Below are 25,583 nucleotides of genomic sequence, written 5' to 3'. Positions count from 1 at the left end.
TCCAATACTGGTTATAGATAATAAGGAAATGCCTTAGTAATTTAACACTAGTCAACTCTATGCAGTAAATAGATATCGCATTTGTCTGTGAATAATTGCATGATCTAATGTCCTGAAAGGCTTGTTTTTGACTTCTTAGCTGATCTGCTATGACCATTTAATCTCTGTATAAATACAGGTCATTAGTATTGTGTCAGTAAAAGAAACTATTACAGAAATATTGTAAGAAAATATATTAGTAAAATACAATGCAAATTTAAATAATATTAGATTCAATTTTGCTTCTTTATTTTACAGGGGTATTTGTGACCCTGCTGTTTCTTGTTAATGAAATTGAGATTTTTGCATCATCTGAAAGCTGAATAAATAAGATTTCCATACTTTATTGGAATATCAGAGACACATTCATTCGTTCATTCATTCATTCATTTCAGCTTAGTCCCTTTATTAATCCGGGGTCGCCACAGTGGAATGAACCGCCAACTTATCCAGCATGTTTTACGCAGTGGATGTCTTTCCAGCTGCAACCCATCACTGGGAAACATCCATACACACTTATTCGCACACATACACTACCCAATTCACCTCTACCGCATGTCTTTGCACTTGTGGGTGAAACTGGAGAACCCGAATGAAATCCACGCCAACACTGGAAGAACATGCCATGTGTGACATAACTTGTTATTTCTCTCATGATAAGCACAGACAATATGGGCATTTCATTGATTTTCATGAGTAAATATTATATTCACAAATGAACATGATATTGAATGACAAAGAGTGCAATAGTAAAATGCAAACAATCATTCATTCATTCATTCATTCATTTTCCTTCGGCTTAGTCCCTTTATTCATGAGGGGTCGCCACAGCAGAATGAACCGCCAACTTATCCAGCATATGTTTTACGCAGTGGATGCCCTACCAGCTGCAACCCAGTACTGGGAAACATCCACACTCGCTCTTTAACACACTCATACACTACAGCCACTGTAGTTTATTAGACTCACCTATAGCGCTTTGCACTGTAAGGGAAACCGGAGCACCCGGAGGAAAACCACGGCAACATGGGAGAACATGCAAACTCCACACAGAAATGTCAACAGGTCCAGCCGGGACTCGAACCAGCGAACTTCTTACTGTGAGGTGACAGTGTTAAGCACTGAGCCACCATGCTGCCCCTAACATTAAACATTATGATGTTTTGTCGTAAAACTATGTACTTATGTAATTGTTTTAACTCAAGTCTCAAATGAATTAAACGTATCTGTTAATTAAAGCTCTTACATTTTTTTCTGCATTTGTTTCGCTCATTTCTTAAAACAGTAATTACATTCTCAAAACAACAAGGACAAACCTCCAAACCACTTGGCAATTGTTCATAACAGAATTGATTTTCTCATTCATTTAATCGAATTGCAAATGTCTAAGTACATCTTTGCAAATGATTACAGTTTTTCTCAGTGGCTTTGGTGCCTTTCTCACAACACCAGTGCATTTCTGCACAACAGTTAATGCATTTCTCAAAACAGTTAGTTCAAACTGCAAAACCTAGCTGAAAACCTGCAAAAGCGCATCACATGCTCAAAATGGATAGTTTATTCCTCAAAAGCAAGTATTCATGTCAATCAAAGTGTCAGTATTATCAAAATGAAAAGTCCTGCCACCATTGTTTACAAACAAAATAGTCAAATGGCTTAGTCCTGTTTTCATTATGACACTTTACTCTGGACATTTTATCAATGCAAAAAAGTCAGTTGTTGGTGACAATTCCTGAAAATGCTCAAGACAGCACTGTATACTATTTGCACAGCCATTTGAAAACCACAGCAAAGTTAGACATCACTGCATTTAGTGATGTATCTGAGTACAAGACACTGAATATGTATGTTTCACATTTTTACTGCATTTGCTCTTTGCAATTCTAATTTATTCACAGCATTGTGCAAAAGAATAAACACACTCTTATTTACAACAAGCATAAGCTTCCTTTGGGTAAAGCTGGGCACAACAGTAAATATATATTGCAGTATATATTGGTACTAAACCAACATACATACACAGGTCTGTAAATCATTCATGAAACTGTTCAATTTTGAAGACATTTTTAGAAAAATTAAAATTTAATTTTTTAAATAAAATTTGCTTGACAGATTTTGACAACACTTTTGTATGTTATGACTGAAGTAATGAAATGAGGACTTTTAGTTTTATATGGAATGACTATTCAGCATTCATAAGTCTAGTTGATTTTGACTGACATGACATAAGCAAATGATAATGTTATAAATAGCAGAGAGTTGTATGAAAGCAATTACAGTTTTTCTCGATTGCTTCGATGCAGTTGTCAACTTAAACTCCACATTTTCAAAACAGTTAACACACAGGCCTAAACTGCGGCACTCATGGTCAAAATGACACATTTTGCTTGCAAAAGGCACATATCATGTCAAAACATTTAACATATGCAACAAAAGCTAGTTTTACCTTCAAACAACACAACTTGCAAACAAGTATATGAGCTCTTTCAATTAATCATTGCACAATGCACAACAAAATACAAAATACAGAACTCAAAATGCACCACCATTGCTTGCCATTGTAGCTTATAGCCAATGGCATTTGTTGTCTCTATTTGGGCTGTCAAATTCGCCTTTTTGCAAAGAATTGGATCAAGAATAAGATGTGCTTTGATTGAATATATATTGAATTCAAGACATTTTTCAAACTGTGGCTGAAAACTGAAATACTGTATATAAAAAAAAACAGACAAAAGTAATAAAATACTGTAAATATTAGAGAAAACACATGTAAACTAATATACAGTCAAAAGTATTGGGAGTATAGGACTTAGCCATATTGACCTCCTCCATCAATGCTGGCACAGAACAACACAGAGCTTCCATCGTTTATATAAGGTTTGCAGAATGATGGCTAATTGAAGATTTGTGTGAAGGAGTGTCAAACCGGTGCTTCAGTGATTTCATACTGATGTTGGTAGTTTTTAATAGTTAGGAACAGATGGATTCTGTTTGGTTACCAAAACTAAAACAATGGAGTTTGGACTGCTTGAATGACATCAGTGTTAACTGTTTGGAAAAATGGTGGGGAAAATGTGTCATCCCAATGAGAAAGGGTTTACACATTTGCAAGACCGGTCCTTTGCTCTGCTGGGATAGTGATGAGGAAAATGAAGAGGAACCTAGTTTCTTTAACCAGGTCAAAGCAAACTAGAAAAACTGTAATGCATTTTCAAAAGCATCTGCAATTTGTTGGAAGGAATGAGAAACTGCTACTATGATGTGCACAAATGACTAATTGTTTAGAGAAATGCATGACCTGTTGTGCAAATGTAAATAGTGTTGTGAGAAATGCACCAAAGCCACTGAGAAAAAAGATAGATAGCCGACATTCAGCACAATTTCCAAGTGAATAGATCTTGTTGATCTAAACTGATTGTTGATTCTCAGTCTGATGATTGTTCTCTCCAAAATGTGCCACCGTCATTTCATTGTACAAGTCATCACATGCATAATGGTCTGTTCAATTGTCAAAATTAGTCAAGACCATAATACCATGAATACCATACAGTAGGTAAATCCTTGGATAATTTGATTACAATTTATTACAGCAATTTAATCTTATTGCTCTGATCTATGGAAGTTACCTTGTGTGTGGTTGATCATTACAATAAAAAAGGAGTTTCCATTTCCTTGGCAGTTTGAGTGCAATGTGTGTCGTCAAACATTGGAGGCTACTCTTATCCTAAAATCCTATTTCTTTTTTTTTTTTCATTTTTATACACAATTGTATTCTGTTAGCTAGACAAAAACACTATAGTAACCATTGTCAATGAAGGACTAGGACTGTAAGGTGGACATGAGGGATTTTTTAGTGGTCCTTTGCCATAATGACAAAACATCTAAACATTTTGACTTGCAGTGCTTACACAATACTAAAGGGATGAAGCATTTTGGGGGCACTGACTGTTTAAATGAGAAGGAATTTTAGTTTTGACACATGAGTGAACTGTTTTGGGAAAGGTATGAGCTTTTGCAAGTGAGCTATAGCGTTGTGCTAAACTGTAACACTGTTTTGCCAAATGATCTTTGAATTTTGAGAATGTAAATTCTGTTTCAAGAAATGAGTGAAACCAATGGAGAAAAACTAATATCATAACTTAAAATACAGACATATATAAAATATTTTAAAAGATAGATAGTCAGACAGACAGACAGACAGACAGACAGACAGACAGACAGACAGATAGACAGAAAGAGAGAGAGAGAGAGAGAGAGATAGATAGATAGATAGATAGATAGATAGATAGATAGATAGATAGATAGATAGATAGATAGATAGATAGATAGATAGATAGATAGATAGATAGATAGATAGATAGATAGATAGATAGATAGATAGATAGATATACAGACAGATATACACAGACAGACAGACAGATATAAACAGACATAGACTGACAGACAGACAGACAGACAGACAGACAGACATGTATAGCAAGTATAGCTAATAGCATGTTCCTGTTGCAATGCTAATGTAATTACTAACATAAATAGCATGCTGTCGCTGTCTAGCTTGTTACTGACATTTTCATGTTGTTTTAGCTCTTTGCTAGCATGTTTATAACTCATTGCTAACATGTAGCTAAAGATTTGTTTTGTAGAGAACAGAAGCTTAAACAAGTATTAAAGCAAAGCCTTTAGGTTGATCTTGAATTTCCGACAATTATAGTTTGAACAGTGCTGGTTTATTCAAACTCTTTGTTATCTAGGGTAGGTTTATGGGACCTTTTCAAGATTTAATAATCAATATTTTTTTAAGGAAAATAATTTTTAAGGAAAAATTCAAGTCAAATCAGTTCAATAAGGTAAAAGCCAGTGTTATTTATAGGATCTGAAACATCTGGTGGATGTAGTAGTCAGACAGAAATAGTGGTTTAAATGGCTAACCTAAAATGCAATCAAAACCTCAGAATATTATTCCACCGACAAAATGAACATCTGTTGCTCTTTATCACTTACAAAATATTTCCCTTCCTGGTCATGGTAAATTTCATCCTTACATCGGAATGCATATAGATAGATAGACAGACAGACAGACAGACAGACAGATATATTTAAATATAGATAGTCAGACCGATAGAAAGACAGACAGACAGACAAAGAGATAGATAGACAGACAGACAGACAGACAGACAGACAGACAAAGAGATAGATAGATAGACAGACAGACAGACAGACAGACAGACAAAGAGATAGATAGATAGATAGACAGACAGACAGACAGACAGACAGACATAGTGACACAGACAGACATAAATAGACAGACAGACAGACAGATGGTATGTTGCTGACATGTATAGCAAGTATAGCTAATAGCATGTTCCTGTTGCAATGCTAATGTAATTGCTAACATAAATAGCATGCTGTCGCTGTCTTGTTACTGACATTTTCATGTTGTTTTAGCTCTTTGCTAGCATGTTTATAACTCATTGCTAACATGTAGCTGAAGATTTTTTTTTTGTAGAGAACAGAAGCTTAAACAAGTATTAAAGCGAAGCCTTTAGGTTGATCTTGAATTTCCGACAACTATAGTTTGCACAGTGCTGGTTTATTCAAACACTTTGTTATCTAGGTTTATGGGACCTTTTCAAGATTTAATAATCATTTTTTTAGGAAAAATGCAAGTCCAATCAGTTTAATAAGGTAAAAGCCAGTGTTATTTATAGGATCTGAAACATCTGGTGGATGTAGTAGTCAGACAGAAATAGAGGTTTAAATACTTTTTTCTCAAGCTAACATATGCAATCAAAACCTCCGAATATTATTCCACCGACAAAATGAACATCTGTTGCTCTTTATCACTTACAAAATATTTCCACTCCTGGTCATGGTAAATTTCATCCTTACATCGGAATGCAGACATTTATTTTTTTCTGGTTGTTTTATTATTATTATTATTTTTTTTTATTAACTAACTGAAACATTCACATTACATTACATGCCAGGGATCAAAACAGAAATGTATCTTTCAAACAAATTCACAGTTTTTACACCTTTTTTGTTAGTACATTCGGAAATCAAAGACATATAAAGATTTAGATCTTCAAGAAAAATCTGAAAAAAAGGTTTATGCGTACAAAATTTACAATTGTGTATAAAATTTTTGGCCAAAAATAAAATAAGATTAAATAAATAAAAAGCATCAGGATGTTCATTTTGATGATTATATCCTAAAATAACATTTATCAACTCACGATCAACAACTTTGACGTGCAACAGACTCACATATTCTAGAGTAATCTGTGCTATTCCTTTCACCTCCACGAGTGGGCGCTCTCGACACACAGAGAAAGTGGAGAGTCAGTGCGCGTGCGCGAATTGAGAGCGCATGCGCAGCACGCACCTCGACCCGGGCCTGCAGTAGTGGAGCGATCGGCTCGTCATGGCGCGGTTCCGTGTGCTTTTGCTCTCGCTCTCACTGTTGTTTGTGATTCAGTCCGTCTTATCCATCTCATTCTACCTGCCGGTGCGCAGCAGAAAGTGTCTGCGGGAGGAGATCCATAAAGACGTGCTCGTTACCGGAGAATACGAGATCAGCGAGCAGCCGAACACGAAAACCAACCTGAAGGTGACGTCACGCAACACATCTACAGGATTAACGATTTTAATGTTCACTCGAACCATCGCTAACAGCTCTAATCAGCTCCTCCGTTTCATTAACATCAGAGTTTTAGGTTAATGTGTGACTACTGTAGTGCTTCTGTGAGTTTAAACTCGAGGCCGTATGTTAGTGCTACATGGCGCTTCCTGGTTGGACGGTGATTTAATGACTAATTTGTTCGCTTTAATAACATTCCGCTGGCTAAACATATAACGTAAGGCAAATAAATAATGTTAAACGTTAACTTGCCAAAATATGGCGCTTAAAGAATGAGTGTGGATGTATTATGTTTGTTTCCCCAGGATCTCATTCAATCTAGATTGAACACGTCAGACTAACTTCACACACACACACACACACACACACACTGAGCAATTATTACACTGTGACACATGTCAGTAAATAAGACATGGGTAAACCATTTTCAAGTGTACTACTTATAATAATGTACATTTACTTAATAGTATTTAAGTAAATTTACTAGTTTAATCATTTTTCTGCTTGTCTTTTATTGAATCTGTGTTGTTGTGGCTCTGGTAGATCACAGACTCCTCTGGCCACATCTTATATGTGAAAGAAGATGCAACCAAGGGCAAGTTTGCCTTCACCACAGAGGATTATGACATGTTCGAGGTGTGCTTTGAGAGCAAGTCACCTATGGGTGAGTGTCTATGATGTCTTCATTGATAAACGCATGCTACAGCTGCCATATGTTCAGCTCCTAGTGATACTGTGATGACCGATAAATAGGCCCAGACAAAATCTGTGGACTTTTTTTTTTGTTAAATCTGTGGCTTCTTGCGGAATAGTTTTAGGAGTATCATAACTGAAACCTTAGTAAATAAAATAAAAAAATAACACCTTTTGACTTTAATGTTTACAATGCACTTATTAAACAAAACAAGTCTCTTATATAATATAGATCTACTAAAAGACAGAAAATATTACTTTACAAACTGTATTGTCAGTAAGTCGTATGAATATTTTCATATTAGTCAATAATTAACTAAAATTAATTTAAAAGCTGAATAAATATAAATCTACACACATTTACACAAGTAAATAAACAGATTTAATGATAGGCTAAGAATGCGCACGCGCAGATTCTGTGTGGGCCTACCGATAAATAATGAAACTGATGCAGAATTAGTAGATGTTTGTAGTTGTGACAATTTTTTTTTCTTTAAGGGACAGGAAGAGTTCCTGACCAGCAGATCAACTTGGACATGAAGCATGGTGTTGAGGCCAAGAATTATGAAGAGGTTTGTTTGCTTTTTTTTCTCTTAGAAAAATAACTTTAAATGTTATATTACAGTTTAAATGTTCAGAATAAGTTTTTTTTCTTTTATGTTGTCCAAACATGCATTTATTTATATATTTGTGCAATAAAAATGTATTTATTAAGCAATATTGCAATCCAAAATAAATAAATACGTTTTATTTATGTGATGCAAATATTTTTTAGCATCTGTAAAGTCTTCAGTCTCACGTGAACTTTCAGAAATCATTCTAGTGGGATGATTTGCTGCTAATGATTATCAGATATAAAAACATTGTCTTATAATAATATTTAATTAATAATGAACGAATTAAATAATGAGTTTAATACTGATATTGAGGAAAATGTTCAATAATTTCAACAGAGAAGCACAGCTTACAATTAAAATAGTTTTGTCATTATAAATGTCTTTTAATGTATTTTTCAATCAATCTGCACTGATTAGAAGTATTGATTTAAAAAAAAAAAATCCTACTGACACCAATTAAAATAGCTTTTCATTAAAGTCATTGCTTTAACTGTGTTCATGTAGGATGTTCATGATATCAGTGTTAGAGGCTGATTCATACCTCCTTTGATGATTGTGCCACTTTTTCCAGATTGCAAAGGTGGAGAAACTGAAGCCCCTGGAGGTGGAGCTCCGTCGGCTGGAGGATCTTTCAGAGTCTATTGTCAACGACTTTGCCTACATGAAGAAGAGAGAGGAGGAGATGAGAGACACTAATGGTGAGAACCAACACAGGAAAACCGCTGTTGTTTAGCGAAGGTTTTTCTCCCATACGGCGTGCGGTATCAAATTCCATTAAAACAACACTCTTCCAGCAGTTCACACTCGCACCCAATATCTCGTTTGTCACGGGGGCATGCATGAAATGTTCCTGAATGATAGTGAAAGTGCCAAACTGCAGTTACAGTCGACAAATCAAAACTGAAGCACTTCAAATTTCATGAAACGTCAGAGGAAATGTGGATAGTGCGCAATGACATTAATTAAACGATGTGCTATAACATGTAAAACAGGATCATGAAAGGATCATTAAAAAGCAACTCATGTAAACACCTTCATCATATTATTGTCTTATTCAGATTAAGTCCCATCTCTGCTATCATGCTGTTTCACAGACAAGGGCATGCCCGGCTTTAAGAATACTGTAGATCAGTTTATTAGGGAAAGAAATAATTCAATAAAAATAACAAATACCATTATAATAGAGATCCATTTGATAGTAGTGGCCACAAAAGTCAGGCGAGAAACCTAGAAATATCAGGGTGAGGTTGATTGATCAATGATGCACCAGGAGCAATCCCGAGAAAAATAAGACTCAGTTAATGACGTTATATGAGAGTATAATTGTTATTGATTGGTGATTGTATTGCTGTGTTCACACCAGACACGGAACACGCGGATAAATCGCGATATTCTCACGTAAATATCCGTGAACATTTGAGTTTACTCGCTTCATTCGCGTGTCAAATTCACTTCAGAACAGATGCGGATTCGCGTAATGGGCAGGGCTTCTGTCTGCCCGGTGACTGTAGCTTCATTGCTAAATGGCTAATATGGATTTTATGAAGAAAATAACAGTGTTTATGTGCTTTCTGAAGGATGATAAACAGCGTCGATACGTTTAGGACGGTGTCTGAGTCCACTACATGCTTATAGAGGTGCATCCAGCTCTGTGAGCTCATAAACTCCTCCAGAAACTTAACCTGAATGACGGAGGCTCTTAACGGTGCTTCTGACTGAGCTAAGGCCAGTCTGATGACTTGTTGTCGGTGTCGCCTGGAGGATTTCCCCCGGGACACCATCAACAGGTTCTACGTCACAATCACGCCCCCACAAGAGCAAGCTTCTGATTGGTTAGCGCGGCGCGAATGTCTGCTGAAGTTCAGATTTTCGAACTCGAGAGATTCGCGCGTCAAACGCGCAAAACGCTCATTTCGCCCGGCGCAATTCACGTCATTCGTGCGTATCACGCTGCAAGATGTCTATTCGTGTGTTTGCCTTGATTTAACAAGTAAATCACTCGCGCTTGACGTGCGTTCCGCGTCTGGTGTGAACACAGCATAAGCAGAGCGGCCTAGGAACTCATTGCGAGTGTTGAAGCTGGCTTCTGCTGATGTAACTGCAAACTTTCTTCAGTAAACTTGATTTATTTATTTTAATCTCTGACTCCGGCTCTTCTTCATCTACCAGACTGGTCATTCTTTGGGTTAAACTGTATATTATCCCTACAGGCATGTCCAAACTCAGTCCTGGAGGGCCAGTGGCCTGCAGAGTTTAGTTCCAACCCCAGTCAAACACACCTGAACCAGCTAATCAAGCTATACTAGAAACTTCCAGGTATGCGTGTTGAATGAAGTTGTAGCTAAACTATGCAGGACACCAGCCCTCCAGGACTGAGTTTGGACACCCCTGGATTAGGGCAAATAATTCGATTACTGATGTCCATGTAAACGTAGGCAATGTTGGCACATCTCTAAATTTTTCTGCTTAGTCATAGACTCCTGTCTGATTGTTTGTGCTGTTGTGTTCCTCAGAGTCCACCAACACCCGTGTGCTGTACTTCAGCATCTTCTCCATGTGCTGTCTGATCGGTCTGGCCACGTGGCAGGTCTTCTACCTGCGCCGCTTCTTCAAGGCCAAGAAGCTGATTGAGTAAAAAAAACCTGCCTGAACAATCAGGGACCCAGAACTTCTTCCTGACATCAGAACCTCCGGCCCCTGACATTTGCTTTGCCTCGGCGGTTTATTCCACTCGCCGCGGGCGGCCTGAAGTTTATCGGCAGTGGACGTGCATCAGGGAAATTTGGGAAGCGATTGATGCTTGGCGGCCAAATTGTCTTTCAGTGCGTGTACATTTTTGATACGAGCTTGTTCAGTATCATTTGGAAAACACCCATTTTTTTTCTTTGCTTTACAATATTTTTTGGTTGTATTTATAGAAAATGACAGCACAAGCCCCTATAAATAATAAAAGATGCGCTACTGTGAGAGAAACCTTTGTGGTCATCTGTCGGTCACTGAATGTTTGTTATTAATTACTGTAATCAGTTCAGCTTATTATTTGGAAGGATGATTTTGTCAGCTTTTAGTCACAGTTCTCATGTGCTTAGCTGTCTGTATTATTTCTGCAAGACTGGTGTTTGGAAATGCAAAGCCATTATGACAAAATGAAGTCCCAATCACTGCAAGTGAAGACAGAGCGAGCGATTGCGCATCAGCATCGAGGTGTCATTCATCATTCGGACTTTGAGAAATGTACTAATTTTTTAAGCAGGTTTTATTTTGTGGGGCGTCATCTGTTTTAGTTTGCTTATGGGGGAGATTGTTTGTAATTAAAATCTTTATTCGTTGATTTTTAGTCACTTAGTTTCTCCTCAATCCAGCAGAACCGCAGCTGAGGTTAAAGGTGCATCAGCGCTGCTCCATTAGTGAATAGTTTTTGATTTGTTCCAGAATCTGCCTGTATTCGACGGATCAGACTAGACTTTCAGTTCTGGATTTATTCTTATTTTTAAAGGCTTTAATGGAAAAGAGGTTACATGCGTCCTGGGTGGAAGATTTATTATTATTTGTTGCCAGTGGTTTATTTTTATTTGCTCCAGTGTTCAGTTTTCAACAGCAATGTTTTTCTTCTGATTAATTTTGGTGAAAGAAATATAATATAATTGGCTTGTCAATTCAATAAAATTGTTAGTAAAGTATTTTGTGTTTGTCAGTTATTAATGAGTGAAGCTGTGAGGTAACACACACAACAGCAACAGATTACACTCACGGCCACTTTATTAGGTACACCTTACTACTACGTGGTTGGACCACTTTTGCCTTCAGAACTGCTTTAATCCTTCGTGTCATAGATTCAGCAAGATACTGGAAATATTCCTCTGAGATTTTCCTCCGTATTGACATGATAGCATCACGCAGTTGCTGCAGATTTGTCAGCTGCACATTCATGATGCTAATCTCCTGCTTCACATCCCAAAGGTGCTCTACTGGATTGAGTTCTGGTGACTGTGGAGGCCATTTGAGTACAGTGAACTCACTGTCATGTTCAGGAACCAGTCTGAGATGATTTGTGCTTTTTGACATGCTGAACGTAGCCATCAGAAGTTGGGTACACTGTGGTCATAAGGGGGTAGACATGGTCAGCAGCAATACTTGGGCAGGCTGTGGCGTTGACACGGTGCTCAATTGGTACTAATCAGTGGGCTCAAACCAGCGATCTTCTTGCTGTGAGGCGGTTAAGCCACTGTGACACCCTTCCCTGGTTATTTCAATGCAAAAACTGTCCCAATTGACCTGAAGTCACCCTTATATAAAAGTGCTAATGGTGCTAATTTCCTTGATTGTCTGCCAACCCCTAATTAACCTGTCAGCCTAACTTCCAGTTTCACTGACTGCAAGATGGTGGCCATTCTAAAGTGACTGAAAGCCTCTGGCAGCAGGTTGTCCAGATGAAGACCAAAGGGATGACCCTGTCAGCCATAGCAAGACAAGTTGGTCGTTCCAAATCTGTGATTTCAAGAAAATCGAATCTTTACAACATCACAAACTCATTCAAGTTCCACTAGAAGGCTGGTCATCCATGGAAGACAAATACAAGGGAGGACCGGATACTGCAGAGGATCTCAATGGGCAATCATTTCCACACTGCAGCTGAAATTGCTCACGAGTTCAGTGCAGAACAGGGTAAAGATCTGTCTCGTCATACAGCGTCTCGACGTTTAAGAGCTTTGGACTAATTAGCAGAAAGAATCAAAAGGCTAGACTATGGTGTGCGGTGGAGCATGTTGTGTAGACAGGAGAACTGGTCCAAAGTTCACTTCAGTGATGAAAAGCAAGTTTAATTTGTTTGGGTCCGATGATGAGAAACCTATTCGGCGACAAACTGGAGAAAGACTGAACCCAAAGTGTGTAAAGAAGTCAGTGAAAGTGTAGGAGGAAGTTTCATGGGTTAAGGCATGTTTTCTGCAGCAGGAGTTGGGTCTCTTATACAGCTAAATGGCAGAGTGAATGCCAGTGTTTATCAGAACCTTCTTCAACAACATAAGGTTTCATCACCCAATCAGCCCGCAGTGTTCATACAGGACAATGCTCCGTCTCACAGCAAAACGGGTAAAGCAATTCCTTAAAACTGAAAACATTGAAATAATGACATGGCCTGCCCAGAGTCCTGATCTCAACCCAATAGAGAACCTCTGGAAAATCCTTGTCGACAAAGTTATGGGCAAGAAACCCACTACAGTCACTGAACTGCGCTGGATACTGGAAGAAGAGTGCACCAAAATCACACCAGAGCAGTGTGCGAGTCTAGTGCTGTCCTGTGGCCGCAGATGCACTAAAGTCATTCAGAGCAGGGCCTGTACATTTCTGACTAATTGCTGACTGTTGTAACCTTCAGAAAAGGATTTCCATGTTACAGTCATTGTTGTTCATTAATTTTGATCAATGTGTTTTCTGCAAAATAATGTTGTTTTTGTTGAAATGCCTTAGTTATTCTGTGGAAAATGTGTTGTAGTAGCATGGTGTAGATGGGACGAAAGCTCCTTCAACTGTTGAGCAGTGAAGATGACATTATTTCAGAATTGTTCAATTGTTTATTGTAATTTTAAATATTCTCATTTTATTCGGCAGTGTATTTCCAAACCGGGAGTCTCTTTATTCTGATGAACTCTAAAGGAAATATTTTGAAGAAGGCTGAAAACCTGTAACCATTGACTTTAATCGTAGAAAAAACAAATACAATTGAAGTCAATAGTTAGAGGTTTCCTCATCAAAATTTTTTTTATTTTGTGTTCAACAGAAGAAATAGACTATGTAAGCGTGAGTATATGATGCATGTTTACCCCTTTGATGCACTAAAGGGGTCTAAAGTGACCCGTCTAGGTTAATTTTTTTCTATATCTATTTAATAGTTTGTGCATCAAAGGGTTAAGTAAACAGAATTTTCATTTTTGGCTGGCCCTGGTTACTTATGACCGGTTGGTGGCGCTGTTACATCAGTCCTAAGCGCTGTTATAAACACAGAAGAAGATGCATTGCTGACCCGGAGGAGTTTTCTGTACGGTTCCCCGTGTTCGAGCTGTCAGGAGATTAAAACTCGCCGTGAATCTGCGCGCTTCTGAGGCTCCAGTCAAAATGCCGGGCGCGGATAAAGAGACGGAGCTGTCCGAGCGTATCGAGTCGTTTCTGTCCGAGCTGAAGCGCTGCGGCAGCGGGTCAGGATCTCTCCGAGGCTCGGTGGAGACTGCCCGGGAAACGAGCTCTTTACTCCGCAGAATCACCGCGCAGGCCCGCTGGAGCAGCGCAGGTGAGTGAGAGCCCGGGGCCGAAGCAGAGCACTGGCGATATAGGGGCACAGATAGTTTTATATTCGCACATTCATACAGTCTCCGAATTGCCCATTCTAGCAGCCAATGAATATCAAAGTACAACATTGTTGACAGTCGATTAAATAGTGCAGCTGCTGTTGTTTAAAGTCATACTTGGATCTGATTTCAGACCGAATATTCAAAGTATCGTGGTAAACAATATTGCACTATTCAGCATTTCATTTAAAACACTAACATTACCCTGAACATAAAAAGCTAATACAGTTTAAATACACTATTACACATACGTTTGTTAGAATAAATATTAATTTTGTTATTAATTAATTAATATTACATTTAGTGAAATGAATAATATTGTAAATTTGACCAAAAAATATGGTAACTCTTTACAATAAAGATCCATTAGTTGATCTATTTATTTACTGACATTCTCCATTAAAACACAAGCGATACTGAGCTTGCTGGATGAACGGCCACAGACAGTTGCATCATTTCCTGTTCTTGAATGTTGTGTTTTACATGTGCATGTGCTTTACAGCAGAGCTTTTCAGTGTTTGGGTGCCACACACATCTTTCTGTCTGTGTTAATCAGATTTCGTTTGAATGTACATGCTGTCACATGACGGATAGAGGACAGATCAAAGCAAAGGCAGATTCTGCTCGACTAGTGTACTCAGCATTGAACTCCTCTGTGTTATAAATGTGAATGTTTATGTTTTTATTGCAATGATTTATCCTTTTAAATGTGACACTGCTTTAGTTAATATGATTAAAGTAATGTTTTTATTTACTTTAAATATTATTAAATACATTAGTAAATGACCCATAGCAACTTTAATGTAATATAGCTTGGCATATTTACCTTTGGCCTACAACTCTTAATGATATTTGGCTTTTGGCCTTTTATATGAAACAGTTTAGGCAACCCTGATGTAGCGAGAGAGAGAAAACGCATAATTTAAGTTAGTTAATTCATAATTTAATGTGTTTGTAATCGGCTATATTATTTTTTTTTACTCATCACTGTACTACTGCTCTGTTATATTATATTGATAACCTTTTACAATAAGGTTCCATTAGTTAATGTATTTACTAGCACGAACAAATAATGAACAATACACTTACCACAGTATTTATTTACATTTGCTTATGTTAGTTAATGAAAATAAAAATATCTGGTTTATTTTATGACCATTTTTTTCTCAATTTAATAAATGGATTGATTTGATACTTGATACTTTTTATTGTCTAAATCTGAATATTATCTAAATATCATCTTCATGATTTAGGTCTTTATAACTTTATAACTAAGATATAACTCGATTTTTAATATATACTTGCTCTGAGGGCCGTTTATATCGAAGTTATATCGTACTATATTGGTGTTTCGTGACGTAGTTTTTATGAGGCAATTAGCCCAATGTTGAACCCCCAATCTGGAGGACCAGGACATACACGACGGCCAGTTTAGCTTACTCAATTCACCTATAGTGCATGTCTGTGGACTGTGGTGGAAACCCGGAGCACCCAGAGGAAACCCACGCCAACACAGGAAGAACAAGCAAACTCCACATTGTCACTCCACACAGAAATGCCAACTGAACCAGCCGGGACTCGAACCAGCAACCTTCGTGCTGAGGCGACAGCGCTACCCACTGCGCCTGTAATTTTTAATATAACTCTATAATGTATAACTGCTTTTATAACTCTATGTAAAAAGATCATCTTATTTATTGTTTTTTTTATTACAAGTTAATTTGCAGTGTTTCTTTCAAATAGAGTTGCATATTATTTTAATAAATCTAATAGTTAGTCTAATTATTTTAGTCTAAATTTAATTTTTTTTTTATAAATAAATTGATTTTTGAATCATTTACATTTAGCAGACGTTTTTATCCAAAGCGACTTACAAACGAGGACAAGGAAGCAATTTACACAACTATAAGAGCAGCATTGAATAAGTGCTGTAGGCAAGTTTCAGATATGTAAAGTGTAAGAAGCAAAACATTAGTTATTTTTTTTAATTATTATTATTTTGTAGTACAGTTAGCAGTGGAGGCAGAGAGGCAATTGCAGATTAGGAAGTGAAGTGGAGACTAAATAGTTGAGTTTTTAATCGTTTCTTGAAGACAGCGAGTGACTCTGCCGTTCTGATGCAGTTAGGGAGTTCATTCCACCAACTGGGCAGATTTAGCGCGAGAGTTCGGGAAAGTGTTTTCTTCCCTCTTTGGGATGGAACCACGAGGCGACATTCATTAACAGAACGCAAGTTTCTGGAGGGCACATGAATCTGCAGAAGTGAGAGCAGATAAGAAGGAGCAAAGCCAGAGGTCGCTTTGTAAGCAAACATCAGAGCTTTGAATTTGATGCGAGCAGCAACTGGCAGCCAGTGCAAATGGATGAGCAGCCGAGTGACATGTGCTCTTTTAGGTTCATTAAAGACCACTCGTGCTGCTGCCTTCTGTAGAAGCTGAAGAGGCTTAATAGAGTTAGCTGGAAGCCTCGCTAGTAGAGAGTTGCAGTAATCCAGTCTGGAGAGAACAAGAGCTTGAACAATCACTTTAGATATAGTTTATATAGTGCATAATTATATAATTACATAGTGTATTTAATTCTTTGACTTTTTAATGTATTTATTTGTTCTTTTTAAATCTTATGCTTGTTAATTATTTAGTTTGAAGTTTTTTGACACATCCTCCTCTTTTAAGGTGAACTGATGGAGATCATCCGGAAGGAGGGCAGGAGGATGACAGCAGCTCAGCCATCTGAGACCACAGTCGGTAACATGATCCGCAGGGTGCTGAAGATCATTCGAGAAGAATATGCCAGGTCAGATATTAAGGCAGTATCTGCAAAAATCACCGCTAGACCACTCATTTAAACAACACATACAAATGGCCCACCCTGCATAATATTTAATAAATAAAATATGTAAAAATCACCATACTGTTTTTTTCATGTGGATGAGCTGGAGATGATATGTTGTCTTCAGGTCCAGAGGCAGCAGCGAGGAGGCGGATCAGCAGGAATCTCTGCACAAGCTGCTGACGTCTGGAGGATCCAGTGAAGACAACTTCAGACAGCACTTCGCTCACCTCAAAGCCAACGTCATCGAAGCCATCAATGAGCTGCTAACAGAGCTGGGTGAGGATCCATAGAGAGGCTATATCTTCTCCTAATGATAAATGTACATTTGGGAGGTTTTGTGTTTTAGCCCACATAAAAAAACACTGCAGTGATTTACAGTAAATACTATAGTGTTTTTGTACTATACTAAGTGTATTATACTGTGCATATTAGACTATTTACTCTGTTGATGAGCACTATAGCATACTGTATTTCTACCTATAGTGAACTGATAAACTGTAATAAATCGGTAAATTTCCCAGAGATGGGTTGCGGCTGGAAGGGCATCCGCTGCGTAAAAACTTGCTGGATAAGTTGGCGGTTCATTCCGCTGTGGCTACCACGGATTAATAAAGGGACTAAGCCGACAAGAAAATGATTGAATGAAATACAGTAGTGTACTTTAGTTTTTACTACAGTAATGTATGGTGCATTATAGTATACTATACACTCACCGGCCACTATATTAGGTACACCTTACTAGTACCAGGTTGGAGCCTCTTTTGCCTTCAGAACAGCCTTGTGGCATAGAGTACTGGAAATATTCCTCAGAGATGTTGGTCCATGTTGAAGTAAATGTGGCGCTGATGTCGAGTTTTATTGTGGTGTTTGTGTTTTCAGAGGGCACCACAGACAACATCTCCATGCAGGCGCTGGAGCACATTCACTCCAATGAGGTGATCATGACCATCGGCCGCTCCAGGACTGTGGAGGCTTTTTTGAAAGACGCGGCGCGCAAACGCAAGTTCCACGTCATCGTAGCCGAGTGTGCGCCTTTCTGTCTAGTGAGTGCATGTTTATCATGGTCATTGTGGAAAAACACTGTTAATTTTTACATTACTGGCAAAACGGCAGGGTTGTTGTTGCTAGAAGGGATACAGCTGTGGCCGGAAGTTAACAAGAATTATGTTATTAAATTGGCCATTAATTGTACTTTATTAAGGGGTGACACTGTTCGTGTTAGCACTGTCACCTCACAGCCGTTTTCCCCCACAGTCCAAAGACATGCGCTACAGGTGAACTGAATAAGCTAAATTGGCCATAGGGCGTAAGTGTAAATGTGACAGTGTATGGGTGTTTCCCAGTTCTAGGTTGGATAAGTTGGCGGTTCATTCCACTGTTGTGACCCCTGATGAATAAAGGGACTATGAATGAATGAATTTTATTAACGTCTACCCCTAACTCACCCCTAAATCCAACCAACACAGTAATGTTACATCAGTAATTATACTGAATATTATTTAGATTATTATTCCTACAATTTTCCATTGGATTTTATTTTATTAATGCCTACCCCCAACCCAATGCAAAAAATAGTATTATTGTTGCACAGTGTCAGAAATTATGCTGTATTGATGCAAGTATCCGCAGCTGTATCCCTTCTAGATGTTACCGACAGGCAGCCCTGAGCGAACAACAGTCATTGGACAACAATATACTTTATAATAATTATATAATATTCAAATATTAATATAAAATATTTGATAACACTTAATATAACATATTAAATGTAATTAAACTCAAATGCAGCATTGCATTGTTATTATTATTAAATTAATGCTATTTTCTTTTTATAATTATTTAATATAATACTATAAAGTGCAAAAATAGTAAACATTTAAGTATTTAATATTCAATAATTCAACAGTCTACATAAAAACTACATAATATTAAAATTAAATTTTATATTAACATGTAATTTTTAAATATTAAGTTACATTAAATTAGAATTAAATGTAGCATTGCATTGTTTTTGTTATTATTAAATACTATTGTCTAATAAATATTTAATATATAAGCATTTAAAATATTAAATATAAAGTATTTAATATTCAGTGAGTATTAATAATCTGCAATTCAACATTAATCAATAAATATAATACAATTATTAAATGTATAACTGGTGAATTGAAAAACTATTTATACTCATGCATATATTGTTAAATGTTGAATATTAATAATGTATACCATAATATTAATGTTGTCATGAGTAGTAAATACATTTGACTATTTTTAATAGATGCTTTATTATAATAATGCTATGCAATGATCATGTCTTTTTATTCTAGTTTTATATCAATATTTTTTGCATCCAATATTGCTGAATAATACCTAATAAATAGCAGTATACTTTAATCATTTCATTAATATATTCTAAGTACATTATACATTTTAACAGGCAACCATGATTGTGGAACACTGTCATCTGACAACAGTCTACTTATATATTAATTATATAATATAAAAATAAATAAAAAATTAAATATTTAATGTTTAAATATTAAGTTACATTAAATTAAAATTAAATGTAGCATTGCATTGTTGTTTTTGTTGTCATTATTATTATTAATATTATTGTTTAATAATTATTTAATATATTAGCATTTAAAATATTAAATATAGTATTTAAAAGTATTAAAAGTAAAAGTATTTAATATTCAGTATTATTAATCTGCAATTCAACATTAATCAATAAATGTAATATTAATTATTAAATATATAATAACTGCTTAATGAAAAAGTTATACTCCATACTGCATATTTTGTAAAATGTTTAATATTAATAATGTATACCATAATATTACTGTTGTCATCAGTAAGTACATTTGACTATTTTTAATAGATGCTTTATTATAATTAATGCTATGCAATGATCATGTCTTTTCATTCTAGTTTTATATTAATGTTTATTGCATCCAATTTTGCTGAAGAATATTTATTAAATAGCAGTAGAATTTTTTGCCATTTCAATTATTAATACATTCCATGTACATTACACTTTTTAAAATGCTAAATTATAATAAGCTAATGTCATTATAAATACCTTTATTTAATTATTTTAAGCAAGTGCATTAATTGGTGGTATAAGTTTGAAGGTGCTACAAAAATCTAAACTTGCCTAAACTCCTCTTTGTCTATCAGGGGCATGAAATGGCCACAAGTCTTTCCAAAGAGGACATCGAAACAACAGTCATCCCAGACGCCGCCATCTTTGCTGTAATGTCACGAGTCAATAAGGTGAAATAAAAGATTAATCCTGCGAAGTGCTCTGAAATGTGCACTTTTCATTTAATGTTTGACAATCTTAACTGAAATATGGAGAAGGTGGGACATAGAGTAGCTCCTCCCTCTTTAAAAAAAACAGCCAATAGTGTTTGGTTTTTATCCCAGCTCTGCCAGTGAGAGTGGTTGAGTTAAAGGGCATCAAATGAGAAGGGGGCGGGGCATGTCAGATACTAGAGAACATTTGATTGATTTGATGAAACTAAAGTACGAGGTGACGTACGAAAAAATCATTGATCCATTTAAGTGACAAACGGCAAGCTTTGAATGTTTATATCAGGTGTATAACATCTTCTAAATGTGAATATCGTCACTGTTTTGTAGCAAACTAGCTTATAGATATCCTTAAGACTAACATACTGATACCAACATCCAAAAAACTTTATTTCACATTCATGGGAGCTTTAACGTCTTGATAAACCCAACAGAACCACTAGAAAGATCTTCCCATATAAGTGATATATAGAGACTTCAGTTAGTTTGATGGATTATTGTGATGTGGTAAATGAATACCTGATTCAGTGGCTCACTCCGTTTTGTTGAACTGTGTGTCGTGCAGGTGATCATCGGCACACAGACGGTGCTGGCGAACGGAGGCCTGCGGGCGGTCAATGGCACACACACACTGGCTCTGGCTGCCAAACACCACTCCACTCCTCTGATTGTCTGCGCGCCCATGTTCAAGCTCTCGCCGCAGGTCTGCAGGCCTCAACACTCACTATACAGAAACTACAGCAGATCACACACGTGCAGATTTTCCAGGGTTAACTTGGCATGTTTGTTTTTGTAGTTTCCCAATGAAGACGACACCTTCCACAAGTTTGTTTCGCCGCATGAAGTGCTTCCCTTTACTGAAGGTAATCATTTTTTAATTAATTAATACTAATCGGATACACGTATGGGAAAATTAATATTAAGAGACCATTTTAAAAATAAGGACATTTGCTTTGTGTTTGAGGAAAACGTTTAGTCGTTTAGTCATTTAGCAGACGCTTTTATCCAAAACGTTTGTTCTGAGCTATGGGAAAAATTTAAGAGACTATTTTAAAAATATTACTTAAATATAGTAAAAATGTTACTTTAAGAAACTCTTTCGGATTTAGATTGTAATGTAGTAGCGCTTTTAAAACACTTTGTAAAGCTTTAGAATGATTATTGTGAAAAGCGCTATACAAATAAACTTTAATTATTTATTTATTTTTATTTATTTATTTATTTAACCAGGAATGCCCCATTGAGATGCAATATCTTCTACCAGGGAGGACTGGTCAAGACAGGCAGCATAGGACAAAGTTACAAAAAAATAATAACACACAACCATAATTGACAAATTGACAGTCTTCAAAATATTTATTGCATTTAAAATGCCTTTAGTCTGATAAAACGGGACTGCTTCTTTCCCATGTGATCACGAGCTGAAGAACCAGAAGCGGTGGACTGTGGCATAATTAAAGCTTTGTTTGTTGTGAACATACACCCTCTAGTGGTGAAAATTACATACCGTGTCTTTAAATACAAATCGTAAATTCAGAGAAGAGAATTTTCCAGTGGTCTTAGGGCTGTGCAATTAATCAAAAATCAGATTTCGATTTTGGCTTCTAACGATTATGACCATTAAACCATTAATCGAGATAAACGATTATTGCATCATTTACCGCCCCCTTTCCAGTTGTACACATCTGTTGCTCTTAAAAGCGCAAAAGACAGCATTTGGTCTCATTTGCACACGAGTAGAGGGCACACATCTCATCTTAACGTGATTGCTTTAATGGTGAAATAGGTGTCAAAATGCGGTGTTTAGTGATTATTTTTATTAACCCTCATTTGTGTAATAAACAAACCAGTTGAGAATCAAAAGACTCATGAAAGAGAAACCATTAAAGAGACTATTCCTGCTGCCGCCTGTTTTTATCATTAATCAAACAACAAAAGGAGAAAATCCCTCGCTGCTCTTGACTGAAGGACTTTTGTAGCTAAAGTGTTTTTCTTACAGTGAAGATGCTTAAAGCACAGTTTGTTTTATATTTTTATTCTATTGTATTTATTTCTCTTTGCTTATTTACAGGGAGAAAAATAATTGCGCATATATACAGTTAAAGTCAGAATTATTAGCCCTTTTCCTGCCCAATTTCTGTTAAATGAAAAGAAGGTTTTATCAACTTATTTCTGAACATAATAGTTTTAATAACTCATTTTTAATAACTGATTTCTTTTTGCTGATGACAGTACTTAATATTTTACTAGATATTTTTCAAAATACAAGCATTCAGATTCAAAGTGCGATTCAAAGTCTTAATTAGGCAAGTCATTGTATAACAGTAGTTTCTTCTGCAGACAATCAAAAAATATATTGCTTAAGGGGGCTAATAATATTGAGCTATTAAAATAGGTTTCAAAATATTTAAACCTGCTTTTATTCTAGCCAAAATAAAACAAACAAGACTTTCTGCAAAAGAAAAAAATATTATCAGACATACTGTGAAAATTTCTTGCTCTGTTAAACATCATTTGGGAAATATTTATTTAAAAAAAAATTCTCAGAAGCGCTAATAATTTTGAACTAAACTGATAATCATTTTGAAAAATCATCATTACAATTATGACCAAAATAATTGTGATTATGATTTTTCCCAAAATCGAGCAGCCCTAAGTGGTCTGTTTTTGCAGTAGCTATACAGTTGAAGTCAATTATTCACCCTCCTGTTCATTTCTTTTTCAAACATTTCCCAAATGATGTTAAACAGAGCAAGACATTTTTCACAGTATTTCCAGTAATATTTTATATTTTAAAATTATTAGCCCCCTTAAGCAATATATTTTTTCAATTGTCTACAAAACAAACCATTATTATACAATAACTTGCCTAATTACCCAACTTGCCTAATTAACCTAGTTAAGCCTTTAAATGTCACTTTGGGTTGAATACTAGCATCATTTATTTTTTCTTCCCTCCAGGTGAAATCTTGTCTAAAGTCAACGCTCACTGTCCGGTGTTTGACTACGTTCCTCCTGAGCTCATCACGCTGTTCATCTCCAACATCGGTGGACACGCGCCATCCTACATTTATCGTTTAATGAGTGAACTTTACCATCCTGAAGATCACGAACTTTAGACTGCAAAATAAAGACGTCTGGCATTCAAAACATCTGAGATTTGCGAATTCAGTAAAGACAACATTCATTTTGTGTGTGTGAGTGTGTGTATTATTTAATACACCAAATATATTCTGGAAACAGTTTACAGAAAGTTGTGATTTAAAAAAACAAGTTGTTTTAAAAATAAAATCAAACACTTAAGCAAAAAAGATGTCAGGAAAGATACGGGAAGCTCTGCATGAACCGTAGAAACTCTGCCGATCAGTCGCTGGAGTGTTTCTCAACTGCGGGGAAAAAGAAAAGAAGAAATGCTGATTCACAATAGGGCTGAGCAATATGACAGTCTCATATCACGATAACGATATTTAACAAGATCAATGTTGGGTTAGTTACTTTTAAAAAGTAATAGATTACAAATTACTGACAACTACTGAAAAATTTTAATCTAATTACATTAATTACTTAATGTAAAAAGTAATCGGATTACTAATTACTTTACTTTGAAATTTTAAAACATATAAAATATCAATACAAAATAAACTGCAGCTCTTTCAGTCATTTAATAATCACGTAAAAACATTGCAATTAGTTGATCATGCAGCTTGACCCATTCAAAAGACTTAGTTTGTCCAATACTTAAAATTCTCTTGTCATTCACTTGTTCTAAGCATGTTTGTCTTTTTTTATTTTATTTTTTTGAATACCTGTAACTACTGACATCCATGGTATGCAAAAGCACTGCGGTGTTTGGGTATTCTGTGTTTGTCTGAGGTATATGTGACTATATGTGAATGTGTATATTCCATACAAAGCATAAAGCTTATTGGTCAGTTTTTGTCACGTGTCTGGATGCGCAACTTAAATGCGAGCTCTCCCAATATGCGTGATATGCGAACAGCCCCATAAGCAGCTATGCTTCTTTTCACATTCAGAAGATACCTTCATTCCCAATCCTGCACAAAAAATCAACATAGCCTGTTTGGGCTGAGTTGGACCGCCGCGTTTTTGGATGCCGGTGCCCTCCTTGCCGAAGAGTAGTTGTCAGAGTGCTTTGAGAAGTCGCTGGGCAAGTTAAAAGTCGTCGAAAGTTCTTTAGAGACTGGACATAGAATTTTATTTAAAAGAAAAAAAAAATTCTTCTGAAAACTATATTTGTAACGAAAGTAACACAACTACATTGACTTCAGTAACTGTAATCTAATTACACACATTTAAAATGTAATTCATTACATTACTGCATTTCCCAAAAATACTGATCTACATTCACCCAGCGAGAGCGTGAAAGTAGTCAGAAATCATTCATTATTAATGGGAGCCGGCGGAGAGGAGCAGCGCTGCGCGTCATCGCCAGTGTGGGCATCGAGGAGAGTGGAAATTAAGTTGACTTTTTGGTAATGAGCTATGATGCGGTTCGCCGACAAGCAATCAAAAGTCCACCGCTTGATAGGAGTCCAGAGAACACAGATCTGTGGCCTTTGGTTCCAACTACAGTTATTCCCAAGGGTTTGATTATTGTGGTCAGCAGATTTCCAATTATTTCTTACAGGAACAAACATTAAACAAGTTACTGGCGAGTTACTGATGTGCATTAATGTTTTATAAAAAACATTTTTTTTTTTTTTTTAAAAAGTGTGAATCTCATGCAACAATACAAAACAGTACACATACAGTATAACAGGATGTTTCAGACATATGGACACAGGATAATTAAGTGGAGCAAAGGCACACACCACATCACACCTGATCTTCTATTGTTAAATGAATTTGATGAAAAGTGCGCAACATTTTCACACAAGAAAGCATGTTTTTATGCGGGAAAGTAACTGATTTGCTGATATGCCGCAGCGACCCCTTTAAATGTGAGATCAGTGTAGTGAATTTTGAAGCTTTCGCCGCCGGAGCTGAAAGCAGACAGCGTTGTCGCCAGGGCAGCCAGAGCGACCTTTGACGCTCTCACCGCCTTCAGTGTGAATGCACAGTAATGCGTTACACTCAACTCTG

The 25,583-nt window shown here is 36.4% G+C and overlaps 4 protein-coding genes across 15 annotated transcripts in view; 2 read left to right on the top strand and 2 right to left on the bottom strand.

Annotated features, from left to right (window-relative positions):
* Positions 1-25,583, bottom strand: part of flvcr2b (FLVCR choline and putative heme transporter 2b) — a 343,389-nt gene that overhangs the window by 121,017 nt on the left and 196,789 nt on the right. Inside the window, exon 6 of the transcript XR_015517930.1 lies at positions 17,489-17,836. The gene's annotated coding sequence lies outside the window, so the exon portion shown is untranslated. The remainder of the gene's footprint in view (positions 1-17,488; positions 17,837-25,583) is intronic.
* tmed10 (transmembrane p24 trafficking protein 10) lies at positions 6,386-11,669 on the top strand (the record flags this gene model as incomplete). Of its 2 annotated transcripts, none has more annotated exon segments than NM_001310040.1 (6): positions 6,386-6,649; positions 7,223-7,343; positions 7,877-7,944; positions 8,561-8,687; positions 10,503-10,621; positions 10,623-11,669. In NM_001310040.1, coding segments are annotated over 5 exon segments (621 nt in total), but the record flags the coding sequence as incomplete, so codon positions are not given.
* eif2b2 (eukaryotic translation initiation factor 2B, subunit 2 beta) lies at positions 14,050-23,672 on the top strand. The gene is given in 8 exon segments (NM_212903.1): positions 14,050-14,275; positions 17,006-17,126; positions 17,290-17,441; positions 18,045-18,208; positions 20,346-20,441; positions 21,046-21,183; positions 21,277-21,343; positions 23,442-23,672. Coding segments are annotated over 8 exon segments (1,068 nt in total). The 5' UTR covers positions 14,050-14,103; the 3' UTR covers positions 23,600-23,672.
* Positions 23,668-25,583, bottom strand: part of zc3h14 (zinc finger CCCH-type containing 14) — a 55,430-nt gene continuing 53,514 nt past the window's right edge. For 10 of the 11 annotated variants that reach the window (XM_087297427.1, XM_087297433.1, XM_087297430.1 and 7 more), the window contains one exon: positions 23,668-23,866. In XM_087297427.1, coding sequence (XP_087153553.1) covers positions 23,863-23,866 — 4 coding nt within the window. In that variant the 3' untranslated portion in view covers positions 23,668-23,862. 11 annotated transcript variants of the gene reach the window in all.

The sequence above is a fragment of the Danio rerio genome, chromosome 20, assembly GCF_052040795.2.
Source record: "Danio rerio strain M-AB ecotype USA chromosome 20, GRCz13ab, whole genome shotgun sequence".
NCBI classification, from domain to species: Eukaryota; Metazoa; Chordata; class Actinopteri; order Cypriniformes; family Danionidae; genus Danio; species Danio rerio.
Note: the sequence above shows the minus strand (reverse complement) of the source record. Positions and strands in the feature narration are given on the sequence as shown.